At 42.8% G+C, this 26,638-nt stretch overlaps 2 protein-coding genes across 2 annotated transcripts; one reads left to right on the top strand and one right to left on the bottom strand.

Annotated features, from left to right (window-relative positions):
• sec23a (Sec23 homolog A, coat complex II component) lies at positions 1-26,233 on the bottom strand. The gene is made up of 18 exons (XM_064927828.1): positions 26,133-26,233; positions 24,624-24,859; positions 24,184-24,328; positions 23,580-23,896; positions 23,318-23,462; positions 22,072-22,230; positions 21,665-21,780; positions 21,239-21,362; positions 16,228-16,308; positions 13,498-13,587; positions 9,078-9,184; positions 8,148-8,301; positions 7,919-7,996; positions 6,100-6,261; positions 2,359-2,445; positions 1,648-1,803; positions 1,488-1,553; positions 1-954 (listed from the first exon to the last, which is right to left on the bottom strand). The coding sequence occupies exons 2-18, from the start codon at positions 24,842-24,844 to the stop codon at positions 865-867; spliced, it is 2,298 nt and encodes a 765-aa protein (XP_064783900.1). The 5' UTR covers positions 24,845-24,859; positions 26,133-26,233; the 3' UTR covers positions 1-864.
• LOC135508562 (adenosine receptor A3) lies at positions 10,015-12,545 on the top strand. The gene is made up of 3 exons (XM_064928839.1): positions 10,015-10,789; positions 11,496-11,649; positions 12,266-12,545. Exons 1-3 carry the CDS (start codon positions 10,096-10,098, stop codon positions 12,543-12,545), a joined length of 1,128 nt encoding a protein of 375 aa, XP_064784911.1. The 5' UTR covers positions 10,015-10,095.
• Positions 26,234-26,638: the final 405 nt, after the last annotated feature.

A 26,638-nucleotide genomic window follows, 5' to 3' on the forward strand; every position in this document is an offset into this window, starting at 1 on the left:
TTTGGGTTTTAACAAGGTATTTTATTAGAAATGTCAGAAACAACACTTTCAGAAATGATATCAGATGCAGAGAAAAGGGAAGGCAGCTTTCAATCCCTGCTATACTCTGTAGGGTGGAGCATGTTAGTACCACAGTCTGTATAGTATACTATCATGTTTCTTAGGTTTGGTTTTAACCACTGAGGGTTTGATATGAATGACTAACATGAATTAGACAGCACACACTAAAAGGTCTGAAATGACCCATTATTCTGTGGCATACGCAGGGTGAAGAACAAAAAAACACTTAGCTCTAATTAGATACCATTGTATTGGATTCTCCAATCTCTACTATCCGACGACACCCACTCTTTCTGTAGCCTACCACTGACGTCTCTGACTGACTGGATGATATTATATATTTCTCTGATACAAGATACATATATATATATTTTTAAATAGAAACAGACAGAAAATGTAATATAAAGTAACTCCATTGGGCATCACAATAAAAATAACTGACTGGATGCTGGGTTATTTAGTGTTCTGGGGGAAAAGTACATGAATACCAGACTCATCTTACATACTGATCTGGGACCAAACATTTAGCTAGTAGGCAACAACTGATGTTTTCTTTTGTTTTGAGTTTTTAACAATAATTGACCAACTAGTGTCATAAAAAGGCTATACTGCAGATCATTCTCTGTACATAGTGACTTTCCTGTACAAAGCTCTTGGTTTTCAATATAAAAAGGAGAAAGAGGTATTCTCTTTAGGTTGTTCACTCCCATGTATAGCATCAGTTGACTACTGTTGAGCAACACTGGGTTCATATAGTATTTGGGTTGATGATGCTCAGTGGTTACCATGGCGTTGGTCTGAGTCTCAGGCTGCGCTGGACACAGCCAGCTTCTTCAGGTGGTCCATGAACACCTGGAGACTGACGTCATCCGTCAGGATTGGAGCACCTGACTCCTACACACAGAGAGGAGGAGAGTGGGTTTCAGTTATGGGCAATTACACAGCAATCATTGGTTTGGAATTTCACCTATATAATCTTGGAAACTAGTGACACCTTTCTCCACACACACACACAAAAAAAGCAGGAGGACTACACTCATTTGTTCAGACTTTAAACTGACAACAAGTAGGAGTTGTAGAAAAATGATGAGTCAAGAACAAGAGAAGAAGTGTGTGTCTCAAGAGTGTGTGTGACTTTGTCCACGTAACAATCCAGAAGGTTCCACATATCCACTACTTTCTGTGTGTCTCCTCTAATAAGCAGTAGTAGCAGCTGTAAGCCTTGAAAACCAAGTGCAAGGACTCTTTCCTCTCATTAGTGCTAACACACACATAATTACACACATACAATACACGCCATTCAAAATAGGCAACATGCTCTGCCTTAACATAAAACCATACAAATAACACCATCCTTAGAAATGTGTACTTTTTAAATTTACAGTATCTTCTAGTTCCTGGGCAAATGACAGAAAATGAAGTCTTACCTGGCCCCATGCATACATATTGTTGTGGGTCTGTGATGGGTTTACTTTAGATAGCAGGAAACGAGCCTAGAACACAACAAGAACATCAATACAGGTGGTTCAATAGACTTCACGGTTGACATTCTAAGAAATGTTTGTGTGTGTGTGTTCACACACACACCTGTGATCCGCCGTGCTCTGTGTCTATGTAGCGGGGCATAGGAAAGCGGCTGTGGAGGATCTCCTGGGCGTCGTCCACAGGAGCCTGCAGCAGGTGGCGGAAGTTCTCGTACTCTGGCAACTCCTGGTAGCCTGCCTTACGCCACTGAGACACAGTCTGATGGATAGACAGAGAGAGAGGTACAGAGAGAGAGAAGAGATGGAGAGAAAGAACGAGTGAGGGAACGGGAACAGTCAGTGTGGTCCTGAAGACATGAAGAGTTACATTTAGACCTTTACAGCGCAAAGAAAATTAGAGACAAGTCTAAAGGAGCAGTTTGGTTTTGCTCGACTTCAATAGCAATACCTGACATAGGATTTGATTTCAATATGAAACACAGTCGCCCTCTTCATAACAGTGCGTCTCACTGGACTCTTGGCCATTGAACCCCACTCTGACAATACATTGAAGATCTGTCTGTATTGATCGCTCACCAGCTGCTCACCCATCTATTCACAAATGTCAAATAAGTACAAAAGTATCTGGCTGCAACCAGAAAGGAAATCAGTCTAGTGTTACGATAGAGAGCCACCTCTCTCCGTGTGTATAGATCGTAGCTGTGTGAGTGGTGAGACCATGGGGAGGACAAAGAGGGTCGTGTCCTGTCACTGATGAGGACAGTTTTGAAGTAGTCTGTGAATGGGCATGTTGATTTTGATTGGATGACTGTACCTCTCCATGGTAGATGAGGATCTGGAAGAAGGTGTCCATGAGAAGGATGCGATCAGGAAGGATACTGCTGCTGTCCAGCAACACAGGCTAGGATAAGATAAAAAAACTTACAATTTTACACCACCTTGAAATTATACAATAAGAAGGATGCTGAACACAGGCTAAAAGGCGAGAAAGGAGATACTGTTTTAAACCACTGCCCTCCAAACTATACGGTATCCTTCTAATTCAGCTCCAATCAATAATGCTGTTTCAAGATTAAACCAAGTTTGTTGAGGATTAGAGGGGTGGGGGTTTAGTCCCAGACACTGATAGGAACATCACAATATTGGCATGTTTCCCTCCAAAACAAGCTCTCAAGGTCACAACACACCAACCCCAAACTCAGGTACAAAAAATACGAAGATGGATGATCTTGACAGACAGAAGATATACTGCTACCTATCTTTTATAGTGTGGTGGCCATTTTAAAGGACACAGAAACAGTGCAGGAAGAAACAGTGGCTCTGTTTATACTTGACGCCATCTGCTTGCAAGAATATTACTCTTTCAATGTTTAACAGTCAGGAGCGGACAGAGTCAAGACTGAAAACATTAGAATTGCATCCCAAATGGCACCCTATTCCCTATATGGTAAGCCCTGGTCAAAAGTAGTGCACTGTATAGGGACGAGGTGCCATTTGAGAGGCACTTATGTCTCTGTTAATCTAAAACAATAAACAGCTGAAGCGCTGTGTCTCCTGGTTACACGCATTACATCTGATACAGAGCCAGATGACAAGGCTAAGTCCCAAATGGGAAACTATTTCCAACGTAGTGCACCATCTTTGACTAGAGGACCATTGGCCCTGGTCAAAAGTACTGGACTACAGATATTAGGTTGCCATTTGGGACTTAACCCCCTAGAGTAGATGTCTGCTCCCATGGCAAAATCTAATTAGCATAATGAAAAAAATCTGTCAGTTTAAGCTAGAGATAACTTTTTTGTTGTTGCACAGGCTGGGTTTGTCTGACCATGATAGATCCCAAAAATCGGTATTCTCATGTACCGTCGGAAAGATTATGACCCCTCTATGGAAAGATGAGACTCTCACGAAGGTGATCTCCGTTTTGCACTGCAACCTCAAAAAGCAGTACCAGTCAAAAGTTTGGACACACCTACTCATTCAAGGGTTTTGCCTTTATTTTTTACAATGTTCTACATTGTAGAATAATAGTGAAGACATCAAAACTATTAAATAACACACATGGAATCATGTAACCCAAAAAGTTTCAAACAAATCTAAATATACTTTATATTTGATATTCTTCAAAGTAGCCATCCTTTACCTTGATGACAGCTTTGCACACTATTGGCATTCTCTCAACCAGCTGCATGAGGTAGTCACCTGGAATGTATTTCAATTACCAGGTGTACCTTGTTCAAAATTCAAAAGGCACTCGCACATCTGAGCAAACTTCTTGCAGGTGCATGGCAACAGTTGAACAAGATGAATGAAAAAGGAAACCAAACACTGCTCTTGATAGGATCACTGATCTTTAATAAGCTTACGTATTGGCCTGACTGCCTTCGTCAGAGCCCTGATAAGTAAGCTTATTAAAGATCAGTGATACTATCAAGAGCAGTGTGCAGTTTCCTTTTTCATTCAGGTGTACCTTGTTAAAAGTTAATTTGTGGATATTCTTTCCTTCCTAATGCATTTGAGCCAATCAGTTGTGTTGTGAGAAGGTATGGGTTGTATACAGAATATAGGCCTATTTGGTAAAAGACCAAGTCCATATTTTAATGCAAAAACAGCTCAAATAAGCAAAGAGAAATGACAGTCCATCATTACTTTAAGACACAAAGGCCAGTCAAAGCGAAAAAACAACAACATCAAGCGCGATGATGAAACTGGCACTCACGAGGACCGCCACAGGAAAGGAAGACCCAGTGTTACCTCTGCTGCAGAGGATAAGTTCATTAGAGTTACCAGCCTCAGAAATTGAAGCTCAAATAAATGTTTCAGAGTTCAAGTAACAGACACATCTCAACAACTGTTCAGAGGAGACTGCGTGAATCAGGCCTTCATGGTCAAATTGCTGAAAAAAAAAACCTACTAGGAAAAAGGAAAGGAAAGGGGGATACCTAGTCAGTTGTACAACTGAAAAGGGTCTTCTGCATTTAACCCAACCCAGTGGGTTAACTGCCTTGCTCAGGGGCAGAATGACAAATTCAAGGACACCAATAAGAAGAAAAGACTTGCTTGGGCCAAGAAACACAAGCAATGGACATTAGACCGGTGGAAATCTGTCCTTTTGGTCTGATGAGTCCAAATGTGAGATTTTTGGTTCCAACTGCTGTGTCTTTGTGAGACGCAGAGTAGGTGAACGGATGATCTCCGCATGTGTGGTTCCCACTGTGAAGCATGGAGGAGGTGTGATGGTGTTTTGCTGGTGACACCGTCTGTGATTTATTAATAATTCAAGGCACACTTAACCAGCATAGCTACCACAGCATTCTGCAGCGATGATTCCATAGGTGTTATTTCATAGTTTTGATGTCTTTTCTATCATTCTACAATGTAGAAAATAGTAAAACTAAAGAAAGACCCTTGGATGAGTAGGTGTTCTAAAACGTTTGATTGGTAGTGTAAATATTTGTTTTAATATACCTTAAGGGGTCCTAACATTCTAAATCAAATAGCTAAATGATCTCTCCCCGTCTTAGACTCTTAAGGATTAACTACTGTTAAATAACTTACCCTTTTCAGAGACGTGTGTACTACGCTGTCACTCTGTAAGGTGTTAAAATCCACACTGTTGATAATTGCACTGAAAGGAACACTGGTCCGGAACACACTACTGTACTCACACACTACACTCACATCATTAACAACATAACCTCAAGCTTATCTGTAAGAAAAGGACCAAGGTATTAGTGCTCTCTCTCTCTCTGTTGACCTAGGCAACACAGCTAAGCCTGCAGAATGTGAGTGGGAGGGAGATGAGAAAGTCAGAGATTGCAATCTTAATGTACGAGCTAGTCTTCTTATGACATTTAATACATAAGACTAGCTCGTACAGTAAGCCAAAGCATCCATGATTTATGTTTATAAAGAGGAAGGAAAGCAAATTTCATTTTTCAATAGAAATAAAAATGTGTCCAACTGTGTGTGTGCCCCTGTGTCCCCCCCCGTCCCCGTGTATGTCTGTCCGTGTCCCCGTGTCTTCCCCCGTGTGTGTGTCTCGTGTATGTCTGTCCGTGTCCCTGTGTCTTTCCCCGGCCCCGTGTCTTCCCCCGTCCCCGTGTCTTCACCCGTGTGTGTGTGTCTCGTATATGTCTGTCCGTGTCCACGTGTCTTCCCCCGTCCCCATGTCTTCCCCCGTCCCGTGTCTTCCCCCGTCCCCGTGTCTTCCCCCGTCCCCGTGTCTCGTGTATGTCTGTCCGTGTCCCTGTGTCTTCCCCCGTCCCCGTGTCTTCACCCGTGTGTGTGTGTCTCGTATGTCTGTCCGTGTCCCCGTGTCTTCCCCCGTCCCCGTGTCTTCCCCCATCCCCGTGTCTCGTGTATGTCTGTCCGTGTCCCCGTAACTCCCGTCCGTGCGTGAGTGCGTCCCCCCCTGTCCGTGCGTCCGTCTGTCCCCCCCGTCCGTGCGTCCCGTCCGTGCGTGCGTCCCCCCCGTCCGTGCGTCCCCTCCCCCGTCCGTCCGTCCGTCCGTCCGTGCATCCTCCCGTCCGTCGGTGCGTGTGTCAGGTCTTACCTCTGGGGGCCCGTTGAAGGAGTAGGCGTAGAGAATGGGTTGTATCATGATGAGAGACTGGGTCAGGTCCTGACGCATGAACTGGTGTCTGTAGTATGAGCTCTCATCTGGGCTGTTGTTGAACACTTGCAGGAAAGGAGATCTTCTTAGGTGGAACATAAACTGAGGGACAAAGGAAAAGCTATAATGTGTTTTTTTTTTAAATACTCTTTATATTAAGCCTGAAACATTACTTTAAAATAAAGATGTTTAGCTCAAAGATATTTATCATACATCTGTGTACAGTCCTGGCCTAAAGTTGAGAATTTTCACAAAGTTTGCTGCTTCAGTGTCTTTAGATATTTTTGTCAGATGTTACTATGGAATACTGAAGAATAATTACAAGCATTTCATAAGTGTCAAAGATTTTATTGAAAATTACATGAAGTTGATGCAAAGAGTCAATATTTGCAGTGTTGACCCTTCTTTTTCAAGACCTCTGCAATCTGCTCTGGCATGCTATCAATTAACTTCTGGGCCACATCCTGACTGATGGCAGCCCATTCTTGCATAATCAATGCTTGGGATTTGTCAGAATTTGTGAGTTTTTGTTTGTCCACCCACCTCTTGAGGATTGTCCACAAGTTCTCCATGGGATTAAGGTCTGGGGAGTTTCCTTAGTTATCACTTTTGCCTTATGGCGAGGTGCTCCATCATGCTGGAAAAGGCATTGTTCGTCACCAAACTGTTCCTGGATGGGTGGAAGAAGCTGCTCTCGAGGATGTGTTGGTACCATTCTTTATTCATGGCTGTGTTCTTAGGCAAAATTGTGAGTGAGCCCACTCCCTTGGCTGAGAAGCAACCCCACACATGAATGGTCTCAGGAAGCTTTACTGTTGGCATGACACAGGACTGATGGTAGCGCTCACCTGGTCTTCTCCGGACCAGCTTTTTTCCGGATGCCCTAAACAATTGGAAAGGGGATTCATCAGAGAAAATGACTTTACCCCAGTACTCAACAGTCCAATCCCTGTACCTTTTGCAGAATATCAGTGTGTCCCTGATGTTTTTCCTGGAGAGAAGTGGCTTCTTTGCTGCCCTTCTTGACACCAGGCCATCCCCAAAAGTCTTCGCCTCACTGTGCGTGCAGATGCCTGCTGCCATTCCTGAGCAAGCTCTGTACTGGTGGTGCCCCGATCCCACAGCTGAATCAACTTTAGGAGATGGTCCTGGCGCTTGCTGGACTTTCTTGGGCGCCCCAAAGCCTTTACAACAATTGAACCACTCTCCTTGAAGTTCTTGATGATCCGATAAATGGTTGATTTAGGTGCAATCTTACTGGCAGCAATATCCTTGCCTGTGAAGCCCTTTTTGTGCAAAGCAATGATGACAGCACGTGTTTCCTTGCAGGTAACCATGATTGACAGAGGAAGAACAATGATTCCAAGCACCACCCTCCTTTTGAAGCATCCAGTCTGTTATTCGAACTCAATCAGCATGACAGAGTGATCTCCAGCCTTGTCCTCGTCAACACTCACACCTGTGTTAACGAGAGAATCACTGACATGATGTCAGCTGGTCCTTTTGTGGCAGGGCTGAAATGCAGCGGAAATACTTTGGGGATTCAGTTAATTTGCATGGCAAATAGGGACTATGCAATTCATCGGATCACTCTTCATAACATTCTGGAGTATATGCAAATTGCCATCATACAAACTGAGGCAGCAGACTGTCAAAATGTATATTTGTGTCATTCTCAAAACTTTTGGCCACGACTGTACTAGCTACAAGTGTCGTTACACTAAAGAGCCAACCAGCCTCTCAGCCCATGATCACTTACCTGGGGATAGAGAGAAAAGGTTTCTGAGAAGCGGAAAGAGTTGGGATCATCCTTATGATAATCTCCAAACTTCTGACACTAGAACGGAGAGGAAAAAAGGCAATTCAAACCCATTATAAACCCTGCCTGCAACTGAGTCCACACTTCAAAATGTCACACTTAATCCCACACTTAATTTCCCTGTGCCTGCTAGCCTGGAAATTGCTACTTTGCCCCGTCTCGGTCTTACCAGCCGGATGAGCTGCCTGTCCAGCCAGCGAAGCACATCAGGGCCCTCCTCGGTCTCAGCGCGGTACACAGCCAGTCTAGCCATGAGGATGGCTGAAGCCTCCTGGTCAAATGATGCTGCAATAGTCTGGATCTGGGTCCCTGCATCTGCCCAGCTGAGGGGGGAGAAAGAGAGTGAGGAGAGAGCTAAAGAGAGAAACAACCTACATAAGCATTGTTGATCATTTGACACACTTATGTTTTTGTTTGTTTGTAAGGTTCTCCTCCACAATGAAAAAGTAATATCATCACAATCTCTACCATAGATTTTATGGAGAAATTAGTTAAGGGACATTACGTCAGATGTTACGGTTCTGGTTACCTTGGTATTGAAAAGCCCTTTGCCATAATAAAGCCGGTAAATGAAATCCCATACTGTAATTTAAGTCTAGATAAATTGAACTGATCTTTTAAAACAGCCTGGGAATGACTTTTTATCTACAGACATTTCCTCTCGCAACTGCCCTGTCACATGTTAAGCATTGTAGCTATATAAAAGGTTAAATAAATAAAACACGTCTCATGCTAACAAACATGAACTGCAACATTGATCATAACCCATTGAGTCTTTACAGTAGTCACATGACCGAGAAGAGTCAGTCAGTGTCTTCTAAATACACGTGTGACACTAACAACCAAGACCATCTCCTCCTCTGACCAGGGGAGAAGACAACACAACAACCACTTTACCCCTACTGTGTTGCTATGGAAACAAGGTGAGCTTGCAGATGCAGCTCCATAGTGGAATGAAAAGTGGCAGAAAAACCTTAAAGTCCAGCAGTTACTTTGAAAAGAAGACGTGCTCTTTAATGATGAATCAAATTCATATGTTTGTGGAAGTTTTTATCTGAAGTGAGACAAATCTGTAGTGTGTGTGTATACATATATTTACTTTCTGGCGGTGGTGGTGACACGAATGCGTTTCTGTCCACTGGAGTGTTGGTACTGTGTGACATACTGGACCGCCCCTCGGCCCCCCTGGGGAATAGGTGCATTATGCTACAGAGACAAAAACAGTTAGGAAAGAATCATTAGAAAGGCATCCCATTAGAAGTGCACATTCTATAAAAATGCTGTGATGATCATAAATGTAAATTACCCATCTATATAAGCAAACATACGTGGTTCTTGCCGGTGAGCTTTATTCAAATAATTTGCTGTGTACAAACACACACAACTGCTACGGCCTTATGGACAGCCAGAGAAGAATAACAACTTCCAGAAGAATTGAAATAATTAGGCTATATGAGGGGGCTTAAAGCAGAAAGGCAATAATGAATGATTGGGCACTTGGATTGAATTAGAGGCACACTTCTTGCCAATTAACCCAACAACACTCCAGAGTCAAATGGCTCATTAACTGTGCGGCAGCCATTACAGTGGAGAGGATATTGGATCTCAAGCTTCTGTGTACACAGGCAGCACAACTCCTCTACATCCTCTCTCCCTCTCACACAAGGCTGCGTATCCACACACCAGCTCCTTGACTGTTTGCCTCCATACTTACACCATTAGGGCTGAATATTTTGGTTCTCATAGTTCTGCTGCTTGAGAGGGAGGGGGGGTGTGCCGGGCTGTTTCACCCTCCCTGCCTCAATCTGAGGTAGAGAAGGAGTACAGCAAGGCAGAAAGGAGCTAGCTCAGCCCTTCGAAGGACAGCTAGAGGACTTGAAGAGGAGCCTCCCCTCCCAGAGCACAGCGGGAGACTGACACAACAACAACCCTCCCCCCGAAGACCAGCCCACGACACACACAGGATAACGTGACTTCACACTTCAGCCTCAGTCAGTCAGCCAGCCAGCCGGGTCAGTGGGAGCTCATGGCCTGAACCAGGCGGGAAGAGAACGAGCAGCCAGGCAGCCCAGGGAGGACTTCTCGGAGGACTTCTCTTCCACCAGGAGGTCGGGAGGATGCAGCCGGTGGCCCTGGTATATGCAGCTCTGATGGTGGTCTCCAGTCTGTTCTCTGTGTGTGGTAACGTGGTTCTACTTCTGGTGGTTCTTCTCAACAAGGAGCTCCATACCGAAACCTGGGCCCTGACCTTGAGCTTCTGCCTGAGTGACCTCGCCCTGGGTCTCTCAACCATCCCCTTCGGAGCCCACAACAGCCTGCTCAGGCCACAGGGCTACCCCAGCGACGGGTACCTCTGCCAGGGCAGCGCCTTCCTCTACCTGCTCCTTCAGCTGGGCTCTATCCACTCCCTGACCTGGGCCACCGTTGACAAGTTCACAGAGATCTGCTTCGCCCTGAGCTACAGCACCATCTGCACGGCCAGGAGGACCAGGGTGGTGCTGGTCCTGGTGTGGCTCTACGGCCTGATCAATGCAGCCTTGCCACTGCTGGGCTTTGGCCGCTACACCTACAGCAGCACCAGGTTCCTGTGTGCCCCTAGCTTCCAGCCAAACTACAGGGGCTTCAGTCTGCTCTTCATAGTGGTCGGGATCATAGCACCCATACTCATCATGTGCTCCATGTATGCGTACATTGTGTATATTGCAAGGAAACAGGTGCGCCGAGGGACGTTTGTTTGCAACGACCAGCACTGTTTTTATGTCCCTGCTAAAAACTACTTCAGGAGCTCCATAGTGATGGTGGCAACTGTGGGTGAGTCTCTTTGGTGGTTACATACCAGTTCTAACCTTGTGAATAGTACAGTGAAACTCTCGGTTTGGTTCTGTATTCAGACAAAGCAAGGCATTTGAGATATATGGTCATTCTGAGCAGATACACAGATTAAAAGCCTTTTAGCAGATAACATTTCAAGGTTGTTGTTATTATTGACATTTTTCTGTAGGCTACATTTGTAACTGGTCAAATTCAGTCTTTTTGAAATGGTCAATGTGCTATTATTAAACAATAAGGCCCGAGGGGGTGTGGTATATGGCCAATATACCACGGCTAAGTGCTGTTCTTTCGTCATGATGCAACGCGGAGTGCCTGGATACAGCCCTTAACCATGGTATATTGGCCATATATCACAACCCCCCGAGGTGCCTTATTGCTATTATAAACTGGTTACCAACCAAATTAGAAGATTATGTTGTCATTCCGGTGGTATACAATCAGCATTCAGGGCTCAAACAACCCAGTTTATAATAACTTAACACACTACAATAAGGTTAGTTATTTTCAAAAAATATATATATATCACGCACACACTAAATAGACGTCTTCATATCAACATGTAATGTTACCGAAATTAATCTAATAACGCATTTCAATAAGATTACTCTTGACTCGCTCTTCCAATATATATTTTTTAAACGTAATTACTCTAATAATCTCCCGTCTTAATTCTCTCCATTGTCAGTGTTGCTGCTGGTGTGCTGGCTGCCTTACATCGCCACCTGTTTCTATGAAACGTTTAGTGGCCATGAACCGCCAGCAGCAACCTCAGCCGTAGCCACCTGGCTCGTCCTCTTCACCTCCTCACTCAACCCCTGGATCAACTCCATGACGCAGAAGTAAGTAATAGCGCAATAGCCCCAAACAAACAGTCACAGAAATATAAAGAGTAATTTCAATGCCAAGAAGATTAAGGCTCAATCTTATGAAGCTGTTACACCTCAATATCCCTGTGGCCCATCAATGGCCACATGAAACCAAAATCAAGACAGACTTGATTAATGATCAACTCCATGAGCCAGATATAAGGAATAGCCAATAGCCCAAACAGTCATTCAATAATATACTGTCATTCTCCCTTATTCAAAAAATATGAAGACTAGTCCAATTTCCCCCCATATCTCAAGAGTAAGGCTCAATCTTGTGCAGATGATATAACGTAATAATATGAAGGCCCCTCAATAGCCACTTGAAACCAAAGTCAGAGCGAATTGAGAAGCTAGCTCCAATACATTTCTAAATGAGGGCTGCTGAGAGGTGAAATAGCTGAGAGCGTGAGATGATGAAATGAGCTTCTCAGTGTGGGAGCAGAGCCGTTTCTGGCTGCACTACAGATGTTATATGGTTAATGGTGGCTTATTTTCTCTCTCTCTGATTCAATCTCCGTCTCCCTCTATTTCTTTCTCTTCCCCCCCTCTACATCTTGCCCTCTCCATTTCTCTCTATCCCTCTCAGGCGGTACAGAGTGGCTCTGCGGAAAAGTTTGAATAAAATACGACAGCTGCTTCAGCACCGGCTGATGAACGCCCACCCACAGAGCACCGCCATCCAACTGGAGATAGTGAGCCATAATCACCATCACATCGCCAAGCAATCACTCTGGTCAGATGACTCCAAGCCAGGTTCACCAGAGACTAGATCCATGTCGGAGGTGACCATGGAGGATAGTAAAGACACTGGGGACAGTAAGGGCATTACACTGGACCAGGTCTGTCCCTGTGGAACCATCTGTTAGAATTACTAGACTAACTACATACTTGATTCTATGGATCCCAGAAATCTGTGGAAGACAGTGGCAATTGTTACTATCCTGGCTAAATAAATACAAATCAATTAATTAAATGAAAGGTTGGGACTAATCAACAAGGGAGGACTATACCAAGGAACACTGTGGCGACAAGAGGCGACAGTCTCCTGTTTGACGAATGGGAGGTCATTGTGGTCTTTCGTGGCCATACACCAAGACTGACATAGCTATCCTATCTGTTCATTTTCAGATGAAAAAAAGTTTGCTTACAATTTACATTGTTTGAACTACAATATTTGAATTACACTGCCGACTGTGCTAAACTGTTTATAGACAAACACTGTCAGAGATGAAGTCAATCCGTTTACAGTCAATAAATATTCATCAAAACAAATTATACGGATTCATAAAATGACAATTGTGTTCTTCGTTAATGAATATACCATGGGCAACACCGAGTCTAAAATCATTGACATCTAGCTACCAGATTAAATCTACCAGATTAGCATAACTGAAAATACTGAGTTGGAGTGAATGTGATCATCTCAATGACATTTCAGAACCATCTTGTGCAAGCTACTGTTGGTACGCTTTATAAAGAGGCCAGTGGGTTCATATACGAGCACACCATCTGGTGGCATAGTGATGCAACTGGCCAGTACAGCAGTAGAATATCATAGTACTAGAATAGCTAGTATGCCCTCTGGTGGTGCAATTCAATTATCTAAATCTTTGGCACAAGTGTAACATTTGCATTTTAGTCATTTAGCAGATGCTCTTGGCAAACATGGCTCCGTGGGCCGCCGAATCTCAGATGTGTGTGATATAAAACGACTACTCAGGATCCTTCCTTCTCACTCCTGATCACAACAGAGAGCAAAACATGGCACTTGACAAGTAGCTTAGTGATCACAATTCAGAGTGTAATATGAACGCATACCTGATTGACCACCTCAAAGTACACTGCCAGAGTGGTGTTATGATCAAGACCACAGATCTTCCATTGAGAGGTGCCCCCTGTTCCAATTTCCTGTTAGGAAACAGACAGACGTTTTCTTAAATCAGAATGACATTGTTCTAGAAGGGATCAGAAAGGGATCTCCTTCAGTAGAAATTCAGGACACAACATTCTGGACAACTTCATTTACAAAAAAGGTTCAACTGGATAAAAGTATCATTCAAAACAAGATTACTGTACTGTTCTGCATATCTGCTCATGGATGTAGGTTATTTCCATTGAAAAGGACCCATAAGCACCAACATGGGAAGTTCATAGCAGCATGTCAAATGTAAGATGAGTATATTTGAGAAATTAAGGAATATATGTTTTCACCATATCCATCTTAACATTTTTTTTAATAAGCAAAGGCTTTGATTAGTCAATAGATGGAAAGGGGATCTTAGAAAACATTATCATAATAAGTCTTAAAAAGATATTATAAATACGTCAAAACACATTAATGTTGGAGTAAAGACCGCTGACAACGAATATCAACATTTATATTTAGGATAATTTTTCCTGCTTTCTGTAAGTTTAAGAAACATTGACATGTGCCTTGAAATATTACGAGATAAGAAGCTGTTGAAAGATAAACATATTTTTCTCAGATGGCAGAACAGCACTTTATGTGGCTATTTGTGCCTTGAATGTTTCGAGAGCTGTGTTAGCTAGTAAACTTTGTGCTGTCTTTAGTTTGGCTTGCAGACAAAATCAATGACGGCCCTTTTTGGCAAGCTGCCAAAACATCTTATAATATTATCTAAGAAAAACACTACACATGGTTAAAACATTTAGGGGTACATCTGGATCAGTAAAGGACTGGCAACATATGTTGCTTATGCAAGGACGAACACTGAACACGCAAATAGTTCTGTGTTTTGTGTGCCAGTGTTATACAAATGTAACCAATGTGAAACATAGTAACGTCAGAACGTTGCTTGGGAAATTACCCAAAGATATGCTATGATTTCGATGATAAAAATCTGAACTTCGAGGAGAAATAAACGAATATGCAACTTTTACAAGTTTTGAACCAGTGTTCATATTCATAACATTATCTAAACATAATGATGTTGAAACGTTTCAGTTTGGTTTCCTGGGTCACGGAACAACAGATTTTTGGTGGGTGGCCCTTGGACTATTTAGGACACATTACCATGAACATAATGACATTCTAATTCATAATTAAGCATTTCTGTGTAGTACAGATCAGGGACCCATGATGAAATTCCATTACCAGGGGTGTAAATCCACTTCACTTAATGTATACTGAACAAAAATATAAAATACAACAATTTCAAATATTTTACTGAGTTACAGTTCATATACGGAAATGAGTAAATTGAAATAAATTCATTAGGCCCTAATCTATGGATTTCACATGACTGGGAATATGTTGGTCACAGAAACCTTAACTAAAAAAAACTGTCAGTATCTGGTGTGACCACCATTTGCCTCATGCAGCGCGCCATCTCCTTCGCATAGAGTTGATCAGGCTGTTGATTGTGTCCTGTGGAATGTTGTCCCACTCCTCTTCAATGGTTGTGCATTAGTTGCTAGATATTGGCGGGAACTATAACACGCTGTTGCACATGCCAATACAGAGCATCCCAAACATGCTCAATGGATGGCATGTCTGGTGAGTGTGCAGCCCATGGAAGAACTGGGACATTTTCAGCTTCCAAGAATTGTGTACAGCGACATTATCATGCTGAAACATGAGGTGATGGCGGCGGATGAATAGCACGACAATAGGCCTCATGATCCCGTCATAGTATCTCTGTGCATTCAAATGTTCATTGATAAAATACAATTGTGCTTATTGTCCGTAGCTTATGCACGCCCATACATCAGCAAACCGCTGGCCCATACTACACCATACACTTGGTCTGAGGTTGGTTGAACGTACTGCCAAATTCTCTAAAACAACATTGGAGGCGGCTTATGGTAGAGAATTTAAACATTCAAATCTCTGGCAACAGTTCTGGTGGACATTCCTGCAGTCAGCATGTCAATTGCACGCTTCCTCAAAACTTGAGACATCAGTGAAATTGTGCTGTGTGAGAACTGCAAATTTTAGAGTGGCCTTTTATTGTCCCCAGCACAAGTTGTACCTGTGTCATGATCATGCTGCTTAATCAGCTTGTTAATATGCCACACTTGTCAGCTGGATGGATTATCTTGGCAAAGGACAAATGCTCCCTAATAGGGATGTAAACAAATTTGTGCACAATATTTTAGATAATTTAGCTTTTTGTGCGCATCGAAAATTTCTGGTATCTTTAATTTCAGCACATGAAACATGGGACCAACACTTTACATAACACAACAACCAAAATAGATGGATTTCAAAGTCAAGGTGTCAGTTGACACCCCCTTCTTTCTGCATCTTAATTCAGAGCAGATATTTAACAGAGTTTTGGGGAAACGTGGTCACAAACTAACGGAGATGTTACAAGAATTATGTTAAACTTTGCATCTGTACAGTTCTTCCAGTAAATGTTTTAGGACCATTTTCAGTATAAATTGACAAAAGTAGTCCTTCTACAAAGATTTGTTTTACATTTGAAAACCAATGATTTTTGTTTGGCATACATTTTGAGTACCGTTACCGTGGAATTGCCCTGTGGAGTATTAGGGCACTGGTCTATGTATTTGAAGTGGACTTACATTTTCAGATACACACTGTCCTTTGGCATTTAATGACACACATGGCCCGATGGCTCCTGAAATCTTGATCTCTCGAGATGTCTGAAATTAAGAAGGACCGATGATATTACAACATGTAGTTGAAGTCGGAAGTTTACATACACTTAGGTTGGAGTCAGTAAAGCTAGTTTTTCAACCCCTCCACAAATTTCTTGTTAACAAACAATAGTTTTGGCAATGGGATAGGACATCTACTTTGTGCATGATGCAAGTAATTTTTTCAACAAATGTTTACAGACAGATTATTTCACTGTATCACAATTCCAGTGGGTCAGAAGTTTACATACACTAAGTTGACTGTGCCTTTAAACAGCTTAGAAAATTCCAGAAAATTATGTAATGGCTTTAGAAGCTTCTGCCAGGCTAATTGACATCATTTGAGTCAATTGGAAGTGTACCTTTTATTTATTTGACCTTTATTTAACTAGGCAAGTCAGTTAAGAACAAATTCTTATTTTCAATGAAGGCCTAGGTACCGTGGGTTAACTGCCTTGTTCAGGGACAGAACGACAGATTTTTACCTTGTCGGCTCGGGGATTCGATCTTGCAACCGTCCGGTTACTAGTCCAAAGCTCTAACCACCTGCTGCCCCACCCTGCTGTACCTGTGGATGTATTTCAAGGCCTACCTTCAAACTCAGTGCCTCTTTGCTTGACATCATGGGAAAATCAAAAGCAATCAGCCAAGACCTCAGAAAAAAAGGTCTGGTTCATCCTTGAGAGCAATTTCCAAACGCCTGAAGGTACCACGTTCATCTGGACAAACAATAGTACGCAAGTATAAACACCATGGGACCACGCAGCCGTCATACCGCTCAGGAAGGAGACGCGTTCGGTCTCCTAGAGATGAACGTACTTTGGTGCGAGAAGTGCAAATCAATCCCAGAACAGCAGCAAAGGACCTTGAAGATGCTGGAGGAAACGGGTACAAAAGTATCTATATTCACAGTAAAAACGAGTCCTATATCGACATAACCTGAAAGGCCGTTCAGCAAGGAAGAAGCCACTGCTCTAAAACCGCCATAAAAAAGCCAGACTACGGTTTGCAACTGCACATGGGGACAACGATTGTACTTTTTGGAGAAATGTCCTCTGGTCAAAAATAGAACTGTTTGGCCATAATGACCATCATTATGTTTGGAGGAAAAAGGGGGAGGCTTGCAAGCCGAAGAACACCATCCCAACCGTGAAGCACGGGGGTGGCAGCATCATGTTGTGGGGATGTTTTGCTGCAGGAGGGCTGGTGCATTTCACAAAATAGATGGCATCATGAGGTAGGAAAATTACGTAGATATATTGAAGCAACATCTCATGATATCAGTCAGGAAGTTAAAGCTTGGTCGCAAATGGGTCTTCCAAATGGACAATGACCCCAAGCATACTTCCAAAGTTGTGGCAAAATGGCTTCAGGACAACAACGTCAAGGTATTGGAATGGCCATCACAAAGCCCTGACCTCAAACCCATAGAAAATTTGTGGGCAGAACTAGGTCCCAAGAAACAAAGAGATCTTCTGTTGAATCTGACAATTAATCTTGATGGTTGTACAGTCATCTCAAATAAAACTGTGAAGGGCCTCGGCGTTACTCTGGACCCTGATCTCTCTTTTGACGAACATGTCAAGACTGTTGCAAGGACAGCTTTTTTTCATCTATGTAATATTGAACAAATCTGAAACTTTCAGGTCCAAAAATTATGCAAAAAAATTAATCCATGCTTGTGTTACTTCTAGGTTAGACTACTGCAATGCTCTACTTTCCAGCTACCCAGATAAAGCACTAAATAAACTTCAGTTAGTGCTCAATACGGCTGCTAGAATCCTGAACAGAACCCAATAGAATTGATCATATTACTCCAGTGCTAGCCTCCCTACACTGGCTTCCTGTTAAGGCAAGGGCTGATTTCAAGGTTTTACTGCTAACCTACGAAGCATCACATGGGCTTGCTCCTACCCCTCTTTCCGATTTGGTCTTGCCGTACATACCTACACGTACGCTACGGTCACAAGATGCAGGCCAGGTCATATAATTGAGTATAGTCTGGCCCAGGAGTGTGAAGGTGAAAGGAAAGGCTCTGGAGCTTGCTGTCTCTGCCTGGCCGGTTCCCCTCTCTCCACTGGGATTCTCTGTCTCTAACCCTATTACAGGGGCTGAGTCACTGGCTTACTGGTGCTCTTCCATGCCTTCCCTAGGAGGGGTGCGTCACTTGAGTGGGTTGAGTCACTGACGTGATCTTCCTATCTGGGTTGCCCCCCCCCCCCTGGCCCTGTCCGGGAGTATCATCAGATGGGGCCACAGTGTCTCCTGACCCTTTCCTGTCTCAGCCTCCAGTATTTATGCTGCAGTAGTTTGTGTCGGGGGGCTAGGGTCAGTCTTATCTCTGGAGTTCTTATCCTGTCTTATCCGGTGTCCTGTGTGAATTTAAGTATGCTCTCTCTAATTCTCTCTCTCGGGAGGACCTGAGCCCTAGGACCATGCCTCAGGACTACCTGGCATGATGACTCCTTGCTGTCCCCAGTCCACCTGGCAGTGCTGCTACTCCAGTTTCAACTGTTCTGCCTGCGGCTATGGAACCCTGACCTGTTCACTGGACGTGCTACCTGTCCCAGACCTGCTGTTTTCAACTCTCTAGAGACAGCAGGAGCGGTAGAGATACTCTTAATGATCGGCTATGAAAAGCCAACTGACATTTACTCCTGAGGTGCTGACTTGTTGCACCCCTGACAACTACTGGGATTATTATTATTTGACCATGCTGGTCATTTATGAACATTTGAACATCTTGACCATGTTCTGTTATATTCTCCACCCGGCACAGCTAGAAGAGGACTGGCCGCCCCTCATAGCCTGGTTCCTCTCTAGGTTTCTTCCTAGGGAGTTTTTCCTAGCCACCATGCTTCTACACCTACATTATTTGCTTTATGGGGTTTTAGGCTGGGTTTTTGTACAGCACTTTGAGAAATCAGCTGATGTAAGAAGGGCTATAGAAATACATTTGATTTGAACTGAAAAAGCGTATGCGAGCATGGAGGCCCACAAACCTGACACAGTTACACCAGCTCTGTCAGGAGGAAAGGACCAAAATTCACCCAACTTATTGTGGGAAGCTTGTGGAAGGCTAACAAAAACATTTGACACAACTTAAACAATTTAAAGGCAATGCTACCAAGTACAATTTGAGTGTATGTAAACTGCTGACCCACTGGGAATGTGATGAAAGAAATGAAAGCTGAAATCACTATCACTATACTATTATTCTGACATTTCACATTCTTAAAATAAAGTGGTGATCCTAATAGATCTAAAACAGAGAATTTTTACTAGGATTAAATGCCAGGAATTGTGAAAAACTGAGATTAAATGTATTTGGCTAAGGTGTATGTAAACTTCCGACTTAAACTGTATTTGCATTTTGCATACAATTCTATTTGGTGAAAACGTTAAGAAATATGACATTTTCCATAATATTTAATCGATCAAATCACCTATCAATGTGGCTCTGTTCCAATATCCAGACTTACACACTATGTAAAATAAATATATTGTAGCGGTATGTTAGCGTGGATAATGGAACACAGTGGCGGCTTCTGAAATGGCACCCGACTCTCTATACAGTGCCTTCAGAAAGTATCAAAATATATTGGCCACATACACGTTTTTAGCAGATATTATTGCGGGTGTAGCGAAATCCTTGTATTCATACCCCTTGACTTATTCCACATTTTGTTACAACCTGAATTCAAAATGGATTAAATAGGTTTCTCACCAATCTGCACACAATATCCCATAATGACAAAGTGAAAACAGGTTTTTAGAAATGTTTGCAAATGTATTGAGAATGAAATACAGAAATATCTCATTGACATAAGTATTCACAGCCCTTTGCTTTGAGAAGCTTCAAACTGAGCTCAGGTGCATCCAATTTCCGTTGATCATCCTTGAGATGTCAAAATAACTTGATTGGAGTCCACCTGTGGCCAATTCAATTGTTTAGACAGGATTTAGAAAGAAACACCTGTCTATATAAGATCCCACAGTTGACAGTGCATGTCAGAGCAGAAACTATATCACGAAGTCCAAGGACCTGTCCATAGATCTCAGAAATAGAATTGTCATGAGACATATCTGTGGAAGAGTATAAAACACTTTCTAGAGTGTTGAAAGCTTCCAAGAGCACAGTGATCTCCATCATTGGGAAATGGAACAAATATTAAACTACCCAGACTGCCTAGAGCTGGCCGTCCGACCAAACTGAGCAACCGGACAGTGGTCAGGGAGATGACCAAGAACCCAACGACCACTGACAGAACTACAGAGTTCCTTGGCTGAGATGGGAGAACCTGCCAGAAGAACAATCTCTGGTGAAGTGCTGTAATCTGGGCTTTATGGGAGTGGCCAGCCCGAAGCCACTCCTGAGAAAAAGGCACGTGAAAGACAAAAGCATAAAGGCAAAATATTCTGCAGTCTTCTACAGAAAATACTCTTTGGCCTAAATGCAAAGCGCTATGTCTGGAGAAAACCAGGCATAGCTAATCACAGCCTGAATTCAAAGTCTATGAAATATATATTTTCACTCTCCCATCTACACACAATACCCTATAATGAGAAAGCAAAAGCATGTTTAGACATTTTGTATTTTTGCAAATGCTGATAGACATGCCCAAGACAACTCAAAGCTGTAATAGCCATGTCTACAAAGTATTGACTCAGGGTTGTGAATACTTATGTATTTATTTTCAATACATTTGCAAAAACATCTAAACATGTTTTCAGTTTGTCATTACAGTGTATTGTGTGTAGCTGGGTGAGAACTATTTATAATTTTTTAAATATATTTGGAATTCAGGCTGTAACAAAATGTGTAACAAGTCAAGGGGTATGAAACTTTGAAGGATTTGTATAGTGCACTACTAACTAGTACACTCTATAAGCAGGGTACCATTTCAGATAGAACCATTGCACTGACTGGCTCTACCTTTATCTCCAGAGTGCCTGTGAAGGCCATCTTGAAGGCTCCAGACACATCTTTGGTAAAAACCCTCTGGAAGGTTTGTTTGAATAGTGAGGTGGTGAAAGAGTCCGCCATCACCATGTAGCCTCTGCAAAAACATATATACGCGAACAAGTTCAACGATACATAGTGTGAATCTCAGAAGCTTTTGGTTGATTCCTTCCTCCTCAAAGCATCAGAGGAGAGCACTGGAGAAGATCTGAGGTCAAACTCTCCCCTCACTATGGGAGAAGACAGTGATTGACGTGTGTGTACTGTGTGCCAAATGACATTCTATTCCCTATATAGTGGGCTACTTTTGACCAGAGCCCTGGTCAAATGTAGTGCACTATATAGGGAATAGGGTGCCATTTCAGACAGAAGTTCACCAAACAGAAAAAGAGTCCTCACCCAGTGTGATTGGAACAACACTTCATTTCCAGCAGTCCAGTCTGGTCCAGAGCGCATGCATAGATGTCTATGATGTGGCCATTGGTGGAAGCACGGCTCGCCAACGCCTCATAATGCTGAAAATGAAGAAAAGGGTTTTTATACATATCCAAACTTTTTACAGGAGCAGGACAAAAAGAGGATCCAATATAATATAGAGAATTAAGAAGTGCCTGTTTGTAATTTATGCCAAAAAAAAAACAAATACACATCTAGCCATTAACTGGTTGTCTCACTTTAATGTGCTGTAAGACTACTTGAGCATTTAATCATAATTTACAGACAGTGGCAACAAACCTGAAAAAAGTTCAGATCATGGTAAACCCATCTAAATAACAGGCAAAGCCAAAAGGTTGAGACAAACTTACTTTGGTCCCCTTCTTCATGAACTTGGCATTGTCCTTCTCAATGTCATGCCAGGAGCGAATAGGGGCCTTCAGCTCATCTCCTACCACCATGCCTGGGCCCTGAGTGGCTGGCCCACCGATGAAGGTCATGATGCGTGCCCCAGTGTTAGGGAAGGTACACTGGAAGGGGAATGGATGGTGGAAAAAAGGGACACTATTACAAAACATTTCTATGAAGCTAAGTAAACAATAAACCAAACAATGACGAAAGCCTGTAATCATGATCCCATTACCACAGCGTAATAGTTTTAAATCCTACAAATCTCACTTAATACAGCGGAACACAGGGAAACATGAATTTGAAGTAGTATGGGGGGCTGATTTGACAAAACAGTAATATTGAAAATGGTGTCATTGAAATATGGACCATTCTATTTTAATCACAAATCATATATATATATAATCATATAGTTTTCTAAACCTTTAAAACACTTTGAAAGCGCTTGCTTAAGTCTGCCTGGGTTGCCAGTTGGACAGAGTTCGCACTTTCGCAACTTTTTCCATTGGGCAGTTTATATATATTTTTTTCCTTCTCCCAATTTCGTGATATCCAATTGGTATCTACAGTCTTGTCTCATCGCTGTAACTCCCAAGGCGAAGGTCGAGAGCCGTGCGTCCTCCGAAACACAACCAAGCCGCACTGCTTCTTGAAACAATGCCCACTTAACCCAGAAGCCAGCCGCACCAATGTGTCGGAGGAAACACCAAACACCTGGCGACTGTCAGCAAGCACTGTGCCCGGCCCGCCACAAGAGTCGCTAGAGCGCGATGGGACAAGGACATACCTGCCGGTCAAACCCTCCCCGAACGACGCTGCGACAGTTTCTATTTTATTTAACTAGGCAAGTCAGTTAAGAACAAATTCTTATTTACAATTACGGCCTAGGAACAGTGGGTTAACTGCCTTGTACAGGAGCAGAACGACAGATTTTTACGTCGTCAGCTCGGGGATTCGATATAACAACCTTTCGGTTACTGGCCCAACGCTCTAACCACTAGGCTACCTGCTGCCCCATGGGTCTCCCGGTCGCAGCCGGCTGCGACAGAGCCTGGACTCGAACCCAGAATCTCTAGCGGCACTCGGGAGGCTACCATTGGTGCAATTGTGCCAGGCAAAATCAATCAAGCCAAAGTGTTTGAAATATTTAAAATACTATTTGAACCTAGGTCTGCAGTGAGGTAAGTTATATTTCTGTCCAGGTCTTACCTCCAGCAAGCCAACAGCGATGGACATGGCTGATCCTAACGAGCGGAGGGGCCGTTTTCCCTGAGTGACAGGCCAGGGATCTCTCTGCAGCTCTCCAAGCAGGTCTGTCAGGTTCATGTCAATCTTCTGGACTGGCTGGAGGAATCTAAGCAACAACAAAATGGAAATAAGTTCTAAATTAAGACTTTTTTGTGTCACCAAATTATTTTAGTATATGTACTGCCAAGTCAAAACAATGCTGTAGCTATGTAGAGTGGTTTGCCTGTTGGAGAGGGGGGCCTGTGGAGCTTGTGGTCCCCGTCCTGCCTGTGCAGCAGTGGGCTTGGTCAACCCCAGCATCTCCTGCAATTGTTTGGCATTGAGGTCTTTGGTTCCCCTGAAGACATAGCTCTTGGAGATGCCCTCGCAGCCCAGCTCGTGGACTTGGATCATGCGTCCAAAGGTGATGAGGCCCACCAGGGCCGTAGGAGGAAGCAGGGATAGGGACATCTGTAAGGACTCTTTCAGAGCCTGCAGGTCCTCGTCCTCCATGCAGGTGTCCACCACATACAGGAAGACAAGCGGCATCAGGGGACCTCTCTGTGAGGGCCAGGGAAGGCAAACTCAGAGCAATGGCATTGCATGCTTGATTTTATGTTCTAAATGAGAACTAATGAATCTCTGTAGGAGAGATAAAGGTAGGTATGCAATTATCTGGTATGCTGTTGTATCTTCACTAAAACGTATCAAAATTAAGGCCTATATCTCATTTAGATTCAATCAAAATACTGTATTTGTAAAAAAATATATATTTATATCTAATAAAATGTCCTTATTTTGAGTGATGGCTGGTTATCTAGATAGCTGTGATCAAACGGAAATCCTACCTGGACCACATATTCAATGGTGGAGAACTGTGGCAGCAGCTCAGCTGGCTGGTTGACATCTGATATCCCAGCATAGGTAGGAGGAAACTGATTTCTCTGATAGCAGAAGTTACAAGCCCACAGTTTGGCTCTGTAATCCACTTGGCTAGGTTGAGAGACCAATTAATAGAGTTCAAAGAGAGAAGGACCAAACAGTTTAGGCTACAATTATTTTATCAGTGGGTTACATGTGAACCTTTTGAAGATTGACCAAGGATATGTTCAGTACAAATCACCTCACGATGACAGTTATAAATTCATAAGTATAAGGGAATGAGGAAAATAGAGAACAGCAAATAATTTGCTTTAACTTTCCCCCAATTCCCTGGTTTTCCAGGAAGTTACCCAGATTTTGCAACCCAATGTATAAGTAAGTGAATGAGGATTGTTGCCTCACTTACCAGAGGGGGTTGAGGACAGCGCGGCAGGTCACCCTGCTACACAGCACAGGCTCATACTGGATGGGGGGCAGATCTGGCCGCTCTTTCAGGGGGGTGAACAGAGAGGCAACGGGGACCACCATGCGGGTGGCCTCCAGACGACTAGAGGGCCAGACATTCCAGCTGAAGCGCACCCCATCACGCTCCTCATTCTGTGCAATAAACTCCGGGAAGGTCGCCATGGCACCCTCCAAGAACTGCAGACAGAGGGAGGGAAAGGTGTGTCTGCATGTTTTTGCAATAGGCTATACATTTTACGGTCATGATTGCATTGTATATTTCAACATAGCATGAATTATATAATAGTCCACGGCACTGCAATGAGTCTTATGATATGATCAATTTAAAAAATAATAATAATCCCCCCCCCCTTCCTTTTTGTTATTTATTATTATTTATGTACTTTGAGATTTTTCTGGAGAATGAAAATCACTTTACAAATGTAATAAATTATTGTAATTGCCTGGCTTGGATGTTTTTATTAGCCTAGTTATCAGTTCTGAGTCCTGAGATATCCTTTAGGACTTTGAGCATAACGTTACACTCCAGCACACATACTACCAATTTGAATGTGTCATATCAAGGGGGCAGAGAAAATGCAGCCAAATATGAACATATGGGAAAGTCTGTCTTACGTCTAACTGGGGCTAAACCATGGCTATAACAAAAGACCAGAATATGATCCTGACTATGACCCACTTTTTCACCCACTGATCAAATCTGTTTAAAATAACTTACTATGAAAATGCAATCTGAATCTGAATAAATAGAAGGGTATACATAACGTCAGTTTAGTTGGTACTGAACCATCACTTACCTTTGCTTTCTCCAGACAAAATATTTGACCAAATGAGATTATCAGAGATGGAAATGATCACAAATCCTTAGAGTTAGGCTAACAAAAAGGTATTTCAAAATTCTAACACTGACTGTATTGGGCTTTTATCTAACTAGCAAGCTGACATGAATCAAATGAAATCAATGGTGAATCAATCAACAGGCTTTACAAATTAATGCTGGATTACAAGCAAAACTGTTTTGTTAGAATATACACAGCAAGTCACTCCACCAACAACAACATTACTGTAGCTAGCTAAGTACTGTTAAAGTTAGCTCGTGTGGTAGGTAGCTGGCTGGATAGCTAACTACATAACACGGGAACGCCAAAACCAAATGTTTAATGTTTCAGGGTGGATATCCTAGTTATAACAAGAACAAAAATGTGCCAAAGTCAAAAGTGCTTTCACCATGGCATGTTAGCAAGCAGTACGTTAACTAGTTACGCCGCTAACTAAACCACCGGCACCCGCAAATGCAATGTGTCAAACATGTTTTCACCCTGCTTCAACTAACGGCCAAACTACACTTTGTCAGCTAAGAATAATTATAAATTGTGAAAACACATAGAGTAAAGATATTGCTAATATTGCTAAGTCAACAGTTAAAGCAAATAGCAGAATATTTAGCTACCTGATATCCTCAGACGAGTTCCACACTGCTACTGGTGACAGTGAGTGAACAGCGCCCCGCACACAACGTAGGATGTGACAACGTAGCTAACAAAACATGGCTGCGGGAAGCAATGCCACGTCAAGAGGGTTTTGGCTAGAAGGGATACAGTTTGTCAGAATTTACTTTTTGTAGCAGGTTAGAATTTACGCAGCAGGTATGGATAAGTAACGTGGCAGGTTATGAGAATTAGATCAATGTTAGGAAAAGGGGTAGCTAAAAAGCAAAACATAATTGTTCACGCCAATTTGACATAAACTGTATCCCTTCTAGCCAAGACCCGTCAAGAAGCGTGTCCAATCATAGGCCCTTACCCCAAATAGTAGATTAATTATCAGGTGACATGTTCATGTTTTCCCAACAGTGATTTTTTTGGACGTGTCTGGCTTCTTTCCAGAGAATTGTCTATATGAAACAGTTGTCCTGCTTGTTGGACCGATAATAGTGAGCCTCTTGGTTCAATGTTT

The sequence above is a fragment of the Oncorhynchus masou genome, chromosome 21 (genome assembly GCF_036934945.1).
Source record: "Oncorhynchus masou masou isolate Uvic2021 chromosome 21, UVic_Omas_1.1, whole genome shotgun sequence".
In the NCBI taxonomy this organism is placed as follows: Eukaryota; Metazoa; Chordata; class Actinopteri; order Salmoniformes; family Salmonidae; genus Oncorhynchus; species Oncorhynchus masou.

Bases quoted from the DNA above. Each gene is read 5' to 3' on its own strand.
- sec23a (XM_064927828.1), bottom strand. From the start codon at position 24,844: ATGGCGACCTTCCCGGAGTTTATTGCACAGAATGAGGAGCGTGATGGG. The intron at 7,997-8,147 runs GTAAGACCGAGA...TCTCCGTTCTAG, and splicing joins ACAGGCAGCTCATCCGGCTG to TGTCAGAAGTTTGGAGATTA. The intron at 955-1,487 runs GTAAGACTTCAT...CTCTGTGTGTAG, and splicing joins ATATGTATGCATGGGGCCAG to GAGTCAGGTGCTCCAATCCT.
- LOC135508562 (XM_064928839.1), top strand. From the start codon at position 10,096: ATGCAGCCGGTGGCCCTGGTATATGCAGCTCTGATGGTGGTCTCCAGT. The intron at 10,790-11,495 runs GTGAGTCTCTTT...CTCCATTGTCAG, and splicing joins AGTGATGGTGGCAACTGTGG to TGTTGCTGCTGGTGTGCTGG. The intron at 11,650-12,265 runs GTAAGTAATAGC...TATCCCTCTCAG, and splicing joins ATCAACTCCATGACGCAGAA to GCGGTACAGAGTGGCTCTGC.